The 15,700-nt window shown below is 33.3% G+C and overlaps 3 protein-coding genes across 3 annotated transcripts; 1 reads left to right on the top strand and 2 right to left on the bottom strand.

The window, feature by feature from the left end:
• Window positions 1-2,735: 2,735 nt before the first annotated feature.
• Window positions 2,736-5,596, top strand: LOC131603841 (sugar transport protein 14-like). Its single transcript, XM_058876275.1, has 4 exons — window positions 2,736-2,949; window positions 3,808-4,130; window positions 4,213-4,842; window positions 4,954-5,596. The coding sequence occupies exons 1-4, from the start codon at window positions 2,808-2,810 to the stop codon at window positions 5,392-5,394; spliced, it is 1,536 nt and encodes a 511-aa protein (XP_058732258.1). The 5' UTR covers window positions 2,736-2,807; the 3' UTR covers window positions 5,395-5,596.
• Window positions 5,597-6,075: 479 nt separating this feature from the next.
• Window positions 6,076-10,703, bottom strand: LOC131603840 (CRS2-associated factor 1, chloroplastic). The gene is made up of 5 exons (XM_058876274.1): window positions 9,855-10,703; window positions 8,915-9,042; window positions 7,449-7,674; window positions 7,208-7,335; window positions 6,076-7,049 (listed from the first exon to the last, which is right to left on the bottom strand). Exons 1-5 carry the CDS (start codon window positions 10,507-10,509, stop codon window positions 6,195-6,197), a joined length of 1,992 nt encoding a protein of 663 aa, XP_058732257.1. The 5' UTR covers window positions 10,510-10,703; the 3' UTR covers window positions 6,076-6,194.
• Window positions 10,704-12,557: 1,854 nt separating this feature from the next.
• On the bottom strand, window positions 12,558-15,344 carry LOC131603839 (probable glycosyltransferase At3g07620). The gene is made up of 5 exons (XM_058876273.1): window positions 15,127-15,344; window positions 14,184-14,970; window positions 13,949-14,079; window positions 13,521-13,869; window positions 12,558-13,411 (listed from the first exon to the last, which is right to left on the bottom strand). The coding sequence occupies exons 2-5, from the start codon at window positions 14,856-14,858 to the stop codon at window positions 12,740-12,742; spliced, it is 1,827 nt and encodes a 608-aa protein (XP_058732256.1). The 5' UTR covers window positions 14,859-14,970; window positions 15,127-15,344; the 3' UTR covers window positions 12,558-12,739.
• Window positions 15,345-15,700: the final 356 nt, after the last annotated feature.

Genomic DNA, 15,700 nt, shown 5'->3' with positions numbered 1-15,700 from the left:
AACTTTTTTTTTTATTTCAAAACAAATCGATTTTTCTATGTTAGGAAAAATCAATTTTTTGTTGTTTTTAGAAAATAATTGATTTTTTATTTTTAAAAAAGGGGATTTTTCCATAAAACAAATCAATTTTTTTTATTTTTAAAAAAAGGAATTTTTCCATAAAACAAATCAATTTTTTATTTTAAAAAATCTGACTTTTTTAACTTTCAAAAAAATCTATTTTATTATATTTTAAAAACGCTAAATTATTTTGTTTCAAACAAATTAGACATTAAGCATTTTATTTAAGTTCTTAAAAAAATATAAGAAATTTAAAAATAAAAAAAAATTATTTAATAAGAGACCTAAAAGCTAAGGAATCAGATAGGGAGTCTAATTATTGGGCTTAAGACTTTTTTAATATCTCTAATTATTGCTGCGGTTGTTACATTTTTTTTCCAACAACCCATGACAGTATGTAAAAGTAAAATTTGTGAAAATTGAAATCTGTACTTATTTAAAAGAATTGAAGGCATTTAATTTTTTATGGTGACAACTTCTCTACCCATCACAAAAAATTGAGTAGTGTACCTTCAACCAACCAATCAGATAATTTTATCTCATTTAACACATTTAATTATTTATTAAAATACTACGTTTTCAAAGCATTTTACAAAGGAGATAACCTTACCCAACTTTTTGAATTGGGTAGATAAGAATTCATCATTTTTTATTTTTTTAATACATTTGAAAGTAATCTTATTAATTGTCTTAACTTAAAAAGAAAACTTTTCAGCTGTTCTTTTATTTGAAACACATCATGACAAGCTGGTACATGAAAATTTAAATTTTCACCTTTATTTTTTACTAAAAATAATTGAAGGCATTTAATAATTTATATTTTTTAGAATTTATTTGAATGAAAACTTATTAATTGTTGTAACTTAAAAAAAAAAAATTGTTTTGAATTACTGTCCCCAATTTGGATATGGATCATCTCCAATTTATTTTCCACTGTCCTATAAATAGTAAATAGCACCAATTGTAGAAGTGCAGAAAAAATTAGAGACAAAGGCAGGAGAAGATTCGAACACCTCCGTTTTATATATAGGCAATTTTACAACAAAAAAAAGTTTACTATTTAAGAAAAATATTTGAATTTATTTTAATCTTACCCTCTTTTTAATTTTACCCTTATTTTATGTTTTGAAAATAGTTAAAAATATAAAAATATGAAAAAAATAAAAATATATTTTAAAATAATAATATTTAAATGTAATGATTATAATATTTTTTTTGCTTAAGACTTTTGAATTTTTTTTTTGTTATTGATATTTGAGACGGGAGGGAGTATGTGTTTTAATTGTTAGATTTTATTAAAATAAGAGTTTAAAGATAGTGTACTGTCAGTGTAAATCAGTTTTACACATACAACCAATCAAAATGCTTTAATTTGTCATGTAATTACAGTTTTTTATAATTAAAAATGGATTTTATTCTGATGCATGTCTCTCATTGGTTGACAGTGTAAAAATATTTTACACTGTCAGTGCATTTCCTTTTTTCTCTTAAAATAATTGTTAAAAAATACAATTGTCAGAAAACAGTTGACTATTTAAAATAAATTAAAAATAAATGTATAATTATTGACGAACAGCCGCCAAATTAGAAATTTTATATTTATTTTAATTTTAAAATATTAAGATATGTTGAACTGCTGTGTCCGGTAATCATCTGGAGTAGAACTCAACTAAAAAAAGACAAATAACACCATGTTCCATTAAAGTCATAATAATAGATTTTAAAATATAAGTAGTTACATATATATTTATAAAATTATTACTACAACTACAGCAAAAATTTAATTAATTTTTTCGGTAGGAGTCAACAAAAAATAATTATTCAAATTGTATAAAAAATAATTTTTTCATTAATATTTTAAAAATATTTGACTTTTTATTAATCATATATAAAATATTAATTGTGAACGGTTGTAATTTTTTGAAAATTTTATAAAATATTTTACACAGACAATGAATAATAATTAATCTTAAAAAATGTTTCACACAGATTCTACAAAATATTTTAAGAAATTTTTTAAAACGTTTTACACAAATTTAGCAGTAGTGACTAAAACTAAATGTTTTGTAGCAAACAAAACACCAAAAATAAAATTTGACATTTTATAAAAACCAAAATAGATTTTAATTGACACCTAATCACGGACTACAACCACACATCAATTTATTTATTTTAAGGCTCTAAGTCAAATCTGACTGTCTTTTTTCGTTTGTCTCTATCCAAATTTCCATTTCCATATCATACATATCCATCGGATTGGCCGTTGAATACACGTTATTATACTTTTTATTTATACATATTAATCCAAACCTCAATTTACATAAAACTATAAAAATAATAGTAGTAGATAGTAATTTTTAGCATGAATTATATATCTAAGGTATGCAACACCACACTAAAGACGATATAATTAATTTAAAAGAGATTTGTTACTATAATCTGAAGATTGGATAAAGTAATATTTATTATAATAGGAATATGTGAGTATAGAAAGAAAGAATATTTCCTAATTATTCATTAAATTTAAATGCATTGGATCTGTTTTTCTTACTTTGATCTAAATTTTAAAATTATCGCTGACGTGTATACACCTTCATTTCTACCCTCACAAATAAAACTAGGATCAGTTGACCCAATGGCTCATGAATTATTATATAAATATTAGTCCTTTGAAAATAAAATCATTTTCTTTTTCAGAGAAGAAAAAGAGTAACAGAACTCAGAAAGAGAGAGAGAGAGAGAGAGCAATGGCTGGTGGAGCAGTGACAGATGGAGGACCTGGAAAAAGGGCTCATCTGTATGAGCATAAATTCACTATGTACTTTGCATTCACGTGTCTTGTTGGTGCTCTCGGTGGTTCTCTTTTCGGTTATGATCTCGGTGTTTCAGGTATATATTATATACCTTCATTTTTCATTCTTCAATTTCAGATTACTGTTTTCATGATCTCGGTTTTTGATTTTCGGTTAGGTTCAGATTAGTTTGACGATCCGAATTTTCTATTGATTTATGATTGTGTTAATATTATTGTTTTTAACGGAATATTCACGTTTTGGATTTTATTTTTGGCAAAATGAACCACTAGTACTTGTTGTACGTTACGGATTTTTGTGAATTGAGTATATTTTGAGGCACACATGACGTGTTGAATTCATCACTTGTTTTAAAAATGGACTAAATGACAAATATTGCAGATGTGAGAAACGGGGCTTTTTTTTAGCCATATCTGCATAAATTAAAATGGTGATGCTTTTAGGTTCACTTTTGTGATTCTGTTAGAATATTCTTTATTTTGTGCTTATTTTCCAGACAAGTTTTATACCATTCGCATGATTGATTCTGTAGTGGAAAAAATTGAGTTTTAGTGAATTGAATATGTAAATTTGATTCTGATTAAAAGTGATTTTCTGTAAATTTTTAATGTATTTCTCTGATGTAGTATGAACTTACTGTTGTTTGACGCTGCTGTGAAAAAAAATTATTTAAATGAATTGATTGTGTAAAAGTGATTCGGGTTAAGAGTGGTTTTTTTTTTAAGAAAATATAATGTGGTTCTATGATGTAGTAATAAGCTTACCGATTAACTTTAGAATTCAAAATCATTAATGACTCCACCTATAATATGCTCCTTATAGAGATTCTCTATTTTGTTTAGGAAGTTACTTATGGCTAAGTTAATGCATTAATGATATTCAATTATTGGTATTGAAGTAAGAAATCAACAGAAATTTATTGGTATTTTGTTAGGTGGTGTGACTTCAATGGACGATTTTTTGGAGAGATTTTTTCCGGATGTGTATACAAAGAAGCAGGCTCATTTGAATGAGACGGACTATTGTAAATATGACAATCAAGTGTTGACGCTTTTTACGTCGTCTCTTTATTTCTCGGCACTTGTTATGACTTTTTTTGCTTCCTACTTGACAAGAAATAAAGGGAGAAAGGCCACTATCATAGTAGGAGCTCTTAGCTTTCTTATTGGAGCTATACTCAATGCAGCTGCTCAGAATATTCCAATGCTAATCATTGGTAGAGTATTTCTTGGCGGTGGCATTGGCTTTGGAAATCAAGTAAGTGACATGGATCGGTTAGACGGATCAAGCTATTTACATTTGTTTGCTTTCTTTCTTACTGTCATGTCAAATTGTACAGGCTGTTCCTTTATATCTATCTGAAATGGCTCCAGCTAGCAGCCGAGGAGCAGTAAATCAACTGTTTCAGTTCACAACCTGTGCCGGAATCTTAATTGCTAACTTAGTGAATTATTTCACCAACAAAATCCATCCTCATGGTTGGAGAATATCACTTGGTTTGGCAGGTATTCCAGCAGTTCTCATGCTTCTAGGAGGTATTTTTTGCGCTGAGACACCTAATAGTCTTGTGGAACAAGGAAGGTTGGATGAAGCAAGAAAAGTATTGGAGAAAGTTAGAGGTACGAAAAATGTTGATGCTGAATTTGAAGATCTAAAAGATGCAAGCGAATTAGCACAAGCAGTGAAGAGTCCGTTTAAGATACTTCTAAAGAGGAAGTACAGACCCCAACTAGTAATTGGAGCATTAGGGATTCCGGCATTCCAACAGTTAACCGGAAATAATTCCATCCTCTTCTATGCACCTGTCATCTTCCAGAGTTTAGGATTTGGAGCTAATGCATCTCTTTTCTCGTCTTTTATTACCAATGGAGCTCTCCTTGTTGCTACTGTCATCTCAATGTTTTTAGTTGACAGGTTTGGTAGAAGAAAATTCTTCCTAGAAGCAGGTCTTGAAATGATATGCTGCATGGTAATCACCAAAAACACTACTTGTTTGTTTATTATAATCCTTATGTTATGTATCATGCAACAAATGCAATAATAAAGATACATTAATTTTGACTTTATGATTGATTTGCAGATAATTACTGCTGTGGTTTTGGCGGTAGAGTTTGGACATGGGAAAGAGCTTTCAAAAGGCATTAGTACACTTCTTGTCATTGTGATTTTCTTGTTTGTGTTGGCATATGGAAGATCGTGGGGTCCCTTAGGGTGGTTGGTTCCAAGTGAGCTCTTCCCATTAGAGATAAGATCAGCTGCACAGAGTATTGTGGTTTGTGTCAACATGATCTTCACCGCACTTGTTGCACAACTTTTTCTTCTCTCACTTTGTCACCTTAAATATGGAATCTTCTTGCTGTTTGGTGCCTTAATTGTTATCATGAGTCTCTTTGTTTACTTCCTTTTGCCGGAAACCAAGCAAGTTCCTATTGAAGAGATTTATCTTCTTTTCGAAAACCATTGGTTTTGGAAGAATATTGTAAGAGAAGAAAAGGACCAAGAACTAGCATATCATCAATAGGAAAACCAGCTACTTGAAATTCTTGGCAAACTAGATTGAACAAGTATAGGTTTATCTTTTTTCTTCTTAGTCAAATGTTTACGCTTGCATTATAATTATAAATAGATTACAATGTTTCTTTTAATTATTGTTTTTTTAGATGTTTTTGGCTATTGTTCAAACTCTTGAAAAGTATTTGAATAAGATTATATCATTTGATGAAGTACATGTTATTCAATACTATATCTTTATTTTTTTGTGACTCTGTAATTAGAGTTTCAATTCAGTCAACTTTATGAAATTTCAAACCATTATCTTAAGTATGATATATAAGATAGTAACGTTGTATCTTCTATTTCACACATAAGCATTTAATAGGTTCACATGAAGATGAGGATCAAAAGTCGCATTTCAAATTTTGAAAGCAAAAGCACACCATAACTTTCTTTGATGTGACTGAAAACCACAACCATATTTATGCTTTCTTTTCTTTTCTTTTTTAATTTATATTTTATACCACTATATTTCTTTTCATATCATCCCACCAACCACTTCCCATCATTGATACCTTAAAATTACATAAAAGACATTAACAAGATAAAAGGCTGGCTATTAAATATTGGCAACCTAACATTTTAAGATAGGAGTTTAAGTATTATACAATACTAGTAAGAAAAGTAGTACAAAGGACAGACAGCAGAATAAAAAATGACTAAGATTCACTAAATAACATTTGATAAAAAGTAGTAACACTTTACTGTTTACATATGCACTTAGTAAGATTCAGTTGGCAAAAAAATGCATCACAATTCCAGCCAGTATCATGTTAGTAGTTTAGCAAGTTCATCAACTCCTAATGTTCCGTGTGGAACAAGATTCATAAATCCCTCAAAATTTTCTTTTCTTCGAATTCTAGGACTTTTCTCCCTTTTACCTTTCATGGTAATAGTGGTAGTTTCTCTTGTCTCCATCGCCGGTGCTTCTTGCTTGTCACTTTTTTGAACCACAGCAGCATCCTTTCTATGTTTCATAAAAACAGGTCCAGGTGGAGCTGATTTGGCAAAGGAAACAGTGGTTCGATAAATATTGTCTGCATCCAATAAATCTTTATCTAAAACAAGTGCACTGCCTAGCTCAATAGCTTGCTCCAATAGTAACGAAATTCCTTTCATACAAGGGGCAGCTGACCTTGGTAACAGACTGACATCAGTTGTTCCAGAATCACCTAGCATTGCACCTGATCTTGAAATTGAAGTAGAAAGACTGTCAGTGACGCTTTTGTCGTCCATTATATCCACAGTTCCATGTCTATCATTCATAGCTTTTGAGGGGCATTCGATGTGGCTACCATCGTGTGATATGGTTGTAACTGAGCTGATGCTCCTATAAGGATTTGGTTCACCATTGGAATTTGTGGCAACATTTGTGGTTTCAGCATCACAACTAGTGTCATGTGATAAATTGCTTGCATGTTCTGTGTTATTATTCTGTAGAATTGGTGCCGAGACACCAAGGGCTTCTGACTCCTGTGTATTGTAATTTTCATTTTCAACATCAATTTTATTGGCTTCCTTCTGGTCATCTCCGAGATCTGGTAAAGAGGACTTCCAATTTCTTCCTCTCCACATAAGTATATGCTCATTTTCATATGAAATCAACGTGCACGGAACAAGATCCTACAGTTAGAGAACATAAGCGGAAGAAAGGTGTTAAAATGTCGTCCTCATAAATAATAATAACATCCATGAGACTTGTCTATCCTATGACCAAAAAACAAAACGAAAGAAAAAGGTATCTGCATGCTTTTCAACACAGGATATGAAGTTGTTTATACCCTTAGTTTTGCTCCAATCTTTCGATAGTCACTTTTATTTAGTCCTTGGCAATTTATACGTACTAGTTCACACTCTTCAAATGCCTCTCTAACATTGTTTACTAGGTTAAAATAAACACCATTTTTTCCTGTTACAAGAAAAAATAAAATTAAATAAGCTTGTGATCAGAAGAATAAAAAGATAGTCATCTAGATTTAGACCACCGTTACACTGTAATGAAAATTCTTTTAAAAAAAGTACCTAGCTTGCATATGGGAACCAATGTCCTTCCCTTTTGACGCATTTCAGTTGCTTCTTCTAGTGTTAGACCTTCTGGAACTTGCTGAATCAGCCTCGGGTATACTGGAGGCACTGGTTTCCACAACATGAGAGGAAAACGTGGACGTGTTTTGTAATTGTAATTTCTTCCTCGAAATAGGTAAAGAACACCGCCCCTTCTGTGAATGACTTTCCCTCCTGTCTTTTCCTGTCAAACCACATAACATATGACAAGAGGAACATAAATAATAAAAGGCAATTCTATTTGCAAATTTCCATTTCCTCACAAATCTAGCATTTCCCAAATCACCCCTCCTCCATTCTGTCATCAACACATATGGTGATGAGCAATGGAGGGATGCGACTTGTGAGACATGTGAGAAAATGATAATATTGAAAAAATAATAATTACCCTATAATCAGCTACAGAACCAAAGACTTAAGATTTAGGAGGAAATAGTTAAAGAAACCCAGCCAAAGCGTTAACAGAGGGTCAAGAGTCAAAGACACTGAGTCAAAGTGTTACTGTGTCACAGGCAATAGCCAAAGACATTAGGGGGTGAGTAACTTAATCGAGTCTGTCACAATGAAGAATATATAACAATAGACAAGAGGAATATAAAGAATAAAGCGCAATTTCGTTTGCATATTTCCTCACAAATCTAACATTTTGCTAATCACTATCTCCACCTGTTCTTCATTTCATCATCATCGCCAATGGTAGTGAACGATTAAGGGATGCAACTTGTGAGATGTGTGAGGAAATGATTATACTTTAATGAAGTATGAAAAAAGCATTACCCTACAATAAGTGGGAGAGCCAAAAACTTACTAAGGGGGCGAATAGTAAAAAAACCAAGCCATAGACTTATGGTCTTTTTGTTTTAGATTTGTTTCAATGTGAATGTGAAAATTTGGTTTTATGAGGAACTTGCTGCATATTCTTCCATTTGCAGTGAAACAAATCTCAATCAAACAAGCACAGGTAGCGGCCAGAGACTTGGGAGACAATGAAACTTGACAGAGTTCATTTTCATGAAGAATTACTTGAGGGAGGGGGAACATGGGGGAAGGTTAAGGTAAACCATTTAAAGAAAATTGAAAAAAATCAAGAATATTCAGATCATTAAGAGAAACCAAAGAAAGGAATTTGCAAATGAACAAAAAGGAGTGCTCCAAAACATTATCAAAAGAAAAACAAAGGAATGATTACGCGTGTCTCCGACATAACATGGCCATGCATATTGCTTTTATCCTTCTAAAATTTGATTTTATGAAGAAAAAAAAAGGAAGTAAAAACAAATATTACGAAGATACAACACACATGACTTGTTGAAAGTTTCATCTCAAAAACTTCTCGCAGCATATTTTAGTTGACATCTTTTCAAAAAAGACGTTTTGAATCAAGATAAACTGGTAATAGGCTAAAGAGGGAATAGGAAACGAACCTCCAACTGCTGGCACACATTATCCATATCCACCGTACACACTCCTATACACTTGATCTTACACACCCTTCTACGCTTCCAATGAGCATGTATATTATCCAACATGTTATGTATGAAACCATCTCTACCTAAAACAACAAAGTCGAATAAATACACAAATACCTACAAACATCAATTAAACATCTTTGCATAAACAACCGTATCACTGGGCAAAGAAGGAGCTTTTACAAAGAGTTGAGCAAGTGACATTTTCAACTAAAACACATAAGTGTTTATCATATAAGTGCTTGAATATAAGCGATTTCTATAACAACAGATAAAATAAATTAAGTTTAGATAAGTTGTAAGCCGATTTCATAGGTCACTATTCACTATTATGGAGTGCTTATGGTCCATAAGCTTAAAACAACTTTTATGGACATGTTTTCAATTTTCATAAACTCTTCCAAACATATCAACAACCTCATAGTGTTTATATGTTCAAATACTCGATCAAAACTATTTTGGACCGTCTGCAAGGCCCACAGAGAAGGCTCAATAGCAAGTGCTAGGGAGAACGGACAATTGTCCCTATAGAGGACATGCGATCACACCTTCATCACATCACTCACTATTGAACCTAATTGAACGGCAATCTTCACAAGGCGCTGGAACACGCGCGGACAGTTTAAACTGTTCTACTATACAAATATCAGATCGCAACATTTCATGTATTCAATTCATTCTCACTCTCATATTACTTTTCATTTACTAATTGACTTAGACGTTGAAGTGCTAACCTCGTAGGTTCACACCCTATATGCCCGTACGAGGAGCTTACTCGAGTACACAATTACTGAAGTACACAAAGATTTCATTTCACTACTTCTCTACACATTTCTTATTCCTTACCGGCACAAAAACATTAAGCATACAAGAAAATGAAAAACCATATACATACCCAAATTGAGTTGGCGACTGGATTTCAAAGAGCTTTGAACCAACTGTTTAATCTCCTCTTTCGTCAACGGTTCGCCCAATATCTCATCTCTAGATCGAACATACCTAGGACTAGTCCCCGGCAAATACGGACCGGGAGACTGAACCGGTTTAACTCCCTTCTTATGCGGCGGCGGAAGCACAAAGGAATCAAACTCCTTCAACTTCTTCTTACTCGGAGGAAGTGGAGGCCGACCGGTCCAAGGTCTCGGCATAGTAACCGGTCCAAACGGAACAAAAGCCGGTTCACGCATTTTCAACGGCTTCGCTTTGGGGGTTTCAGTGTAACTGTACTTGAATTCGAACGGAGCGCCTTCAATTACGTAAGAGAGTCCGTCGTCGCTGATTTTCACATTGTCGGGAGCTTTGTTGACTGATGTTAGTTTCTGTTTGGGGATGTTGGAGAACTTTAGCGCTGGGTGTGATTGTGGGTTCACTTTGGGCTTTGATTGCTTGTTGTTGTTCTTGATGTGTTTGCCGGTGGAGTTGGGTTCCTGGGAGTGGTTGTTGGCGGTGTTGGAGCGGGAGGAGTGGAGTTTGGTGGATGGAAGCGGGTTCGGGTTCGGGTCAGTGGGTGAGGAGAAGATGGGGAAAGTGATTGGGAGTTTTAGAGCCATTGAGAAGAGAAAGTGATTCGCATTTCTCAGTGATGAGATGAGATGAGATGGAGTGAGGCGGTTACAGTGAGATGTGTCGTCGTTTTGGTTAATTCTTCGCGACGGCTGTTGTCACCACAAACCAACGTTATCCTCTTCCTTCCCGGTAACAGAAATTGAGTGTTTTACGTTTTTGAGAAGAAGATATTTACAATATTTAAATGAAAAAAATAATCAAGTGTACATTATCATCTTGAGTTTTATGTGAATATAAGAAATCAAGGTTGTGTTAGAAATAGTATGAAAAATAAAAATAAATTCAATGCGTAATTTTTAAAACAAAAATTTTAAATGTTTGACTCAAGTCCAACATCATGTCTAGAAGGCTGACCGTCAATCTTTTTTTTAAGCCGATTATGAGTTATGTGATTTGATTTTTTTAGTGGTTTCTGTTTTCGATGGTTGTTTGATGTTGGTTGATGTTGTTTGATTAGTTTATGACGAATGCCTCATGAAGAGGAAACATCTGAAATTTATGCTAAGATGTTTCAGTTCAGTGGAACTATTAATGTGGTCATGCATTGACTATGACTTATGCTGAGTTTTAGGTTCGAGAGGAATCAGTGACGAGTATTAAAGTTGGAGGTTGAGACGAGTATTGCATATATTTGTGTAACATTCATGTATCATGTATATTGAAGATAGTTAGGACTTATGTCCATGACGAGTTAGGACTTTGGTCCAGTGACGAGTAGGACTTCGGTCCAGTGACGAGTTAGGACTTCGATGCAATGACGAGTCGAATGATTCAGTAACACACATCTGAATATTGATACCACATGCATTAGAGTAGAGAAGATGAATACATTGCATGTATAATTGCATTTGTGATGATTATTGTTGTGGAGGGATTGTATGATTGATTATTATGCTAATTGCACTATCCTTATTGTTTTATGCACGGTTAACATATGTGAATGTATTCTCACCCCCTGTTTGTTCATGTGTCGTTCTTTACGTATGTGGTGCAGATACTCGGATAAAGACTGAGGTTCTTTAGTTGTTACTTGTATTGCAGGATGACATAGTTGGCCTTCTTTGTTTTTTATCTTATTGCGTTGTTTAATTTTTCGCGTGTCGCTCTGATAGTGTTACATTGAGTTTGGAATACTTTATTATGTTTTTTTATGAATTGTTGAATTAACTATTTTATGATTAAAAAAAATTGATTTCTATTTATGAGATAATTGGAGTTGTGTTGAAATTTATTTGTCATTGCTATTGTGATTTAAGAATGTTATGCTGAGAAAAATATTGTGATTTAAAAACTAAAAGCTATTTTTTTGGATCTTACCATACAGACCCTTAATATACAAATATTAACTATTTGATTCTTAATACATCAGAAAAAGAAAAAGAAAAAAAGTATAAATTGTGAAAAGTTGCACTTGCTTGGGAAAAAAAGGAAGTGTTTTTGTTTTCATATTTGATCCACTAGTAAATTTCTTCTTCGAGGAGCTAATTGAGAATGTGATTGTACTCTCTGTAAAGTTGATTTTTATGTTGGACATGAGAGAAAGAAAACCAACTCTCCAACTAGTTATAGAATCCTTTAAATCTGACTTTTATATGCTTTTTCCAAGTAGTTTTAGATTCCTTATAAGACTTGTTCTACTTCTTTTTTGTCTTGCCAAGCTCTACAAGTAAATAAATAGAGCTTGGCACATTAAGCAAGCCTCGGGTTAGGTTGGATTTTTCTTCTTTGAAGAATAAACCATCCATGCATGATCAAGCTTCTTACTAAGCCTTACAAGTTACAACAACTGATCCATTCAGCATTGTGACATGTCACTAGTCCATCACACTTTTCTCCATATATCAGCTGCAGGTGGTGAACCATTGCAGCAGATGTAGGAATCGTTACAGGAACTTGGTGTCCTGGTTCGACAAATGAATCAGACAGCTTTTCACAAATATAGGGTAGAACGAGCCGAGGAAGTTCTGCATGAGCTATCTGCGACAGATATAGTATAGTAATAGTTGAAAATCCAAACATGAAATTGTGAGTAGATCTAAAAAAACGTGTGATTATAGATAAGGGCGGAAGCTCTAATCAAAAACAAAAATCTATTTACAAATTGTTTATCTTTAAATTGGGCTATTGAAAACTGCAAGAAAGCTACACACATTGCAGGGACTGTTTCTGCTGTAGGCTAGAAAGCATAAGCACATTGGCTCATACTCATATCCATTATTTTTTCACATTTATTTGAAACACTCTATTATACCAAATTGAGTGAAGTGTCATGTGAAACAGGTCATACTTTAAAGGCTTTGTATGCCAAAGAAAATGTTTCTGAACTCTTCTGACACCCAGTTGTAACTTAAGATACTTCTCTTCAGGAACCGAAAGAAGTATCTGTTTCAAGTTTGGAATATCTTTCTCCGCGAGGATTAATGAGAACGCATCCCAATTTAAAACCTCGAAAAACGGTGGCACAAAGTTGTCGGAGATGATCACAGGTACGCACTCGTAAAATATGGCTTCAACCACCCGAGGGCTGTTGACTTCATATCCCTTGGGGCATATGCAGTATTTGCTACTCTTCATGTGTTGGATGTAACTCATTTTGTGTACAACACCATGCGGCATTGGGCCGAGTATCTTCATATCAGGGTCTTTGTCCTTCCAGTGCTTTAGCAATATCGGGCGCAAATAGCCGTGCATGTTTCCAGCATAGAAGGCAAGAACGGATCTTTGTTGAGGAGGCTTTCCACCTATATCTCTTTGAGGATTTCGTACCGACCGGACCATAGTTTCTGGAAGAGAAACGTCTCTTCCTATTTTAAAGCCTTGAGTTACATCAGAATTACATAGGGCTTTTATGCAGTATTCCATATGATGCCTTGTTTCGTACGGAGCCTGCAACATGGAATGTAAGACTTTTATTCACAGCATCCGATTCAACCATCAAAACCAAATAGAATAATCTCTTGGAAGAGGAAAAACAAAAGGAGAGCAAACATCATACCCAATCATGGCAAGCAACAAGAAAATGGTCAGCACCACCAGTTCGGTTAAAGTAACGATATTTTGCAGAAATGATATCTGTATAATCATTCAAATACCGACGGAGATTTGTCCGGTTATGAGAGTTACGTACATAAACAGAAAACTCTAACATACGTGAACTAAATGGCATATAGAATAGGTGAGCCTTTGCAGGATCCTTCACAACGAATTGCTTATTTTCCTCCATCAACATCATAAACCAACCCTCAGACGCATATAGTCCCTTAAGTATAGGTTGATGAAAGATCGGTTTTTTTCCTTCCTTATATATATACACTTTTAGCGTGCGTTCCATCAGTTCATAGCTCCTGCATATGAAACAATGAAAGAAACTTACTTTATTTGAGTTCATGTTTTGTTCAACAACTTCATTCATCATAAACCTACCTTTTGAACATAGAATGATTGCGAAAAAGAGGAGCATAAAGTTCCTTGTCATGTGTTACCATAGGAGCGTGCTCGATCTCCGACCTTGCAGCAAGAATTTCCATATCGAGTTTGGATGACCACCTTGGTCTCTGCAATCAAAATTAGAATTCCATATTGAAATAATCAGAACTCCACAACAATAACTTGTCCAGGTAGCAACTAGCAAGTTCATAACTGACAAAGATAATAATACCGTTGCACGAGATGAAGCCCGACGGCGCTGTAGCAAATGGTTCATCTCCTGTATTAACATTCTTGACTTAGGTGGCATATTGCACTTCGGCTTTCTCCTAGTAACATTCACTGCTTTAATTTTATCCGAGGCAAAAAGATTAATTTTCGGAGAATTTTCTTGATGAGTCAAATTAGTCGACGAAATTGTAATCTGCGAGGTACCAGAACCAACTCTATCATATTCTCTTGAATCAACATTTGTAGTTTGAACCAACTGAGAAATTGCTGAAATCCCCCTTTTTGTCTCCGAGAATCGCTTCACCGAAAAGTCCACCTTACTCTCCTTGGACAAAATCTCCATAAAACTTTTCTTGGAACCTACATTATCCAACTCCAGGCTGTTGTTTTTACCAACATAGTGAAAATCATTTCTATCTACCTCAATTTTAGAAACATCATCAAAGACTAAACTACTCTTTGAATCGTTGTGCATTCCTTCATCTTCAATAATGGGAATATTCACATTCTCCATCATAGTATTGAAACCAGAAGAATCAGAAGACCAAGGAACTCTTCCATTTCCATATGGAACCAAAATTGACTGAAACAGTAAATAATTAACACCAAGTGCTGCCAACAGACAAAGCAATCTCCTGTTTCCCATATGACACAACTCATGAAAATATTGAAACATGTTAACTTGTCAAAACTGAGATAACCCCAAAATCACTTCAATCATCATTTTCTCCAAAATTGAAACTTCAATCACCCGAATTCTCAGTTTCATGAAAAGAAATCAAAGGGTCCTAAAAAATTGGAACTTTAGATAAGTAGAGAAAGTTGGTGTAGTTCAGATCAAGTAAATAAGAAAGAAAAAAAAAACAGAACACAGAAGAAACAATTGGAGTTTAAACTATTAATGTTTCTTAAACATTGTTGTTGATTGAAGTAACAGTACTAACCTCAGTGAAGTGTCATTATAGTTCACTTCAATCTTTGTTTTTTTTGCTCTCTTTTCGATCTTCAACTTTCTCAGAAGTCAAACAAAGAATCATTGAAGTGTTATTAACACTCAGAAGAAGAAGAGATTAAAGTTACTAACTTCTGAATCTAAAGGCAACAACTTGCTAATTTTATACTAATTTGCATTTATCATTAACATTATTGATGCATAAGCTATCCAAAAAATATATATATTTATTTCTCACTTTTATTTTTATAGACAAACACCATGGTTATCTTTTTATATTGTATTGTTGCCAAATTGAAGTAATGAAAATTTGTTGGTACTATATGGGGGTAAGTTCTAAGGCAGGTGATATATAATCTTAATTGGTATATGAAAGTTGTAGGTTTTGTAAATATTAGATTGATTTAGTAATATTTATCTCTATTAAGTAAGCCTATTAGATTTAGGTTTATATCTATTTTAATTAATTAAATTTTTATGGTAAATTACAACTTTTAAATTTATTAAAGGTTAAATGTACTTCTGTCTTTCTATTTTGATTTTTTAATTTTTTTTAAAAAATAGTT

Source organism: Vicia villosa, linkage group LG5 (assembly GCF_029867415.1).
Source record: "Vicia villosa cultivar HV-30 ecotype Madison, WI linkage group LG5, Vvil1.0, whole genome shotgun sequence".
NCBI classification, from domain to species: Eukaryota; Viridiplantae; Streptophyta; class Magnoliopsida; order Fabales; family Fabaceae; genus Vicia; species Vicia villosa.
The sequence above is the reverse complement of the archived record's forward strand: the minus strand, read 5'-3'. Positions and strand labels throughout refer to the sequence as shown.

Bases quoted from the DNA above. Each gene is read 5' to 3' on its own strand.
- LOC131603839 (XM_058876273.1), bottom strand. From the start codon at position 14,858: ATGTTTCAATATTTTCATGAGTTGTGTCATATGGGAAACAGGAGATTG. The intron at 14,080-14,183 runs GTATTATTATCT...TTTTGATTGCAG, and splicing joins GGGCTTCATCTCGTGCAACG to AGACCAAGGTGGTCATCCAA. The intron at 13,870-13,948 runs GTAGGTTTATGA...TTTCATATGCAG, and splicing joins AATCATTCTATGTTCAAAAG to GAGCTATGAACTGATGGAAC.
- LOC131603841 (XM_058876275.1), top strand. From the start codon at position 2,808: ATGGCTGGTGGAGCAGTGACAGATGGAGGACCTGGAAAAAGGGCTCAT. The intron at 2,950-3,807 runs GTATATATTATA...GTATTTTGTTAG, and splicing joins TTATGATCTCGGTGTTTCAG to GTGGTGTGACTTCAATGGAC. The intron at 4,131-4,212 runs GTAAGTGACATG...CAAATTGTACAG, and splicing joins GCATTGGCTTTGGAAATCAA to GCTGTTCCTTTATATCTATC.
- LOC131603840 (XM_058876274.1), bottom strand. From the start codon at position 10,509: ATGGCTCTAAAACTCCCAATCACTTTCCCCATCTTCTCCTCACCCACT. The intron at 7,336-7,448 runs GTACTTTTTTTA...TTCTTGTAACAG, and splicing joins GGTTCCCATATGCAAGCTAG to GAAAAAATGGTGTTTATTTT. The intron at 7,050-7,207 runs GTATAAACAACT...CTCTAACTGTAG, and splicing joins AGATTGGAGCAAAACTAAGG to GATCTTGTTCCGTGCACGTT.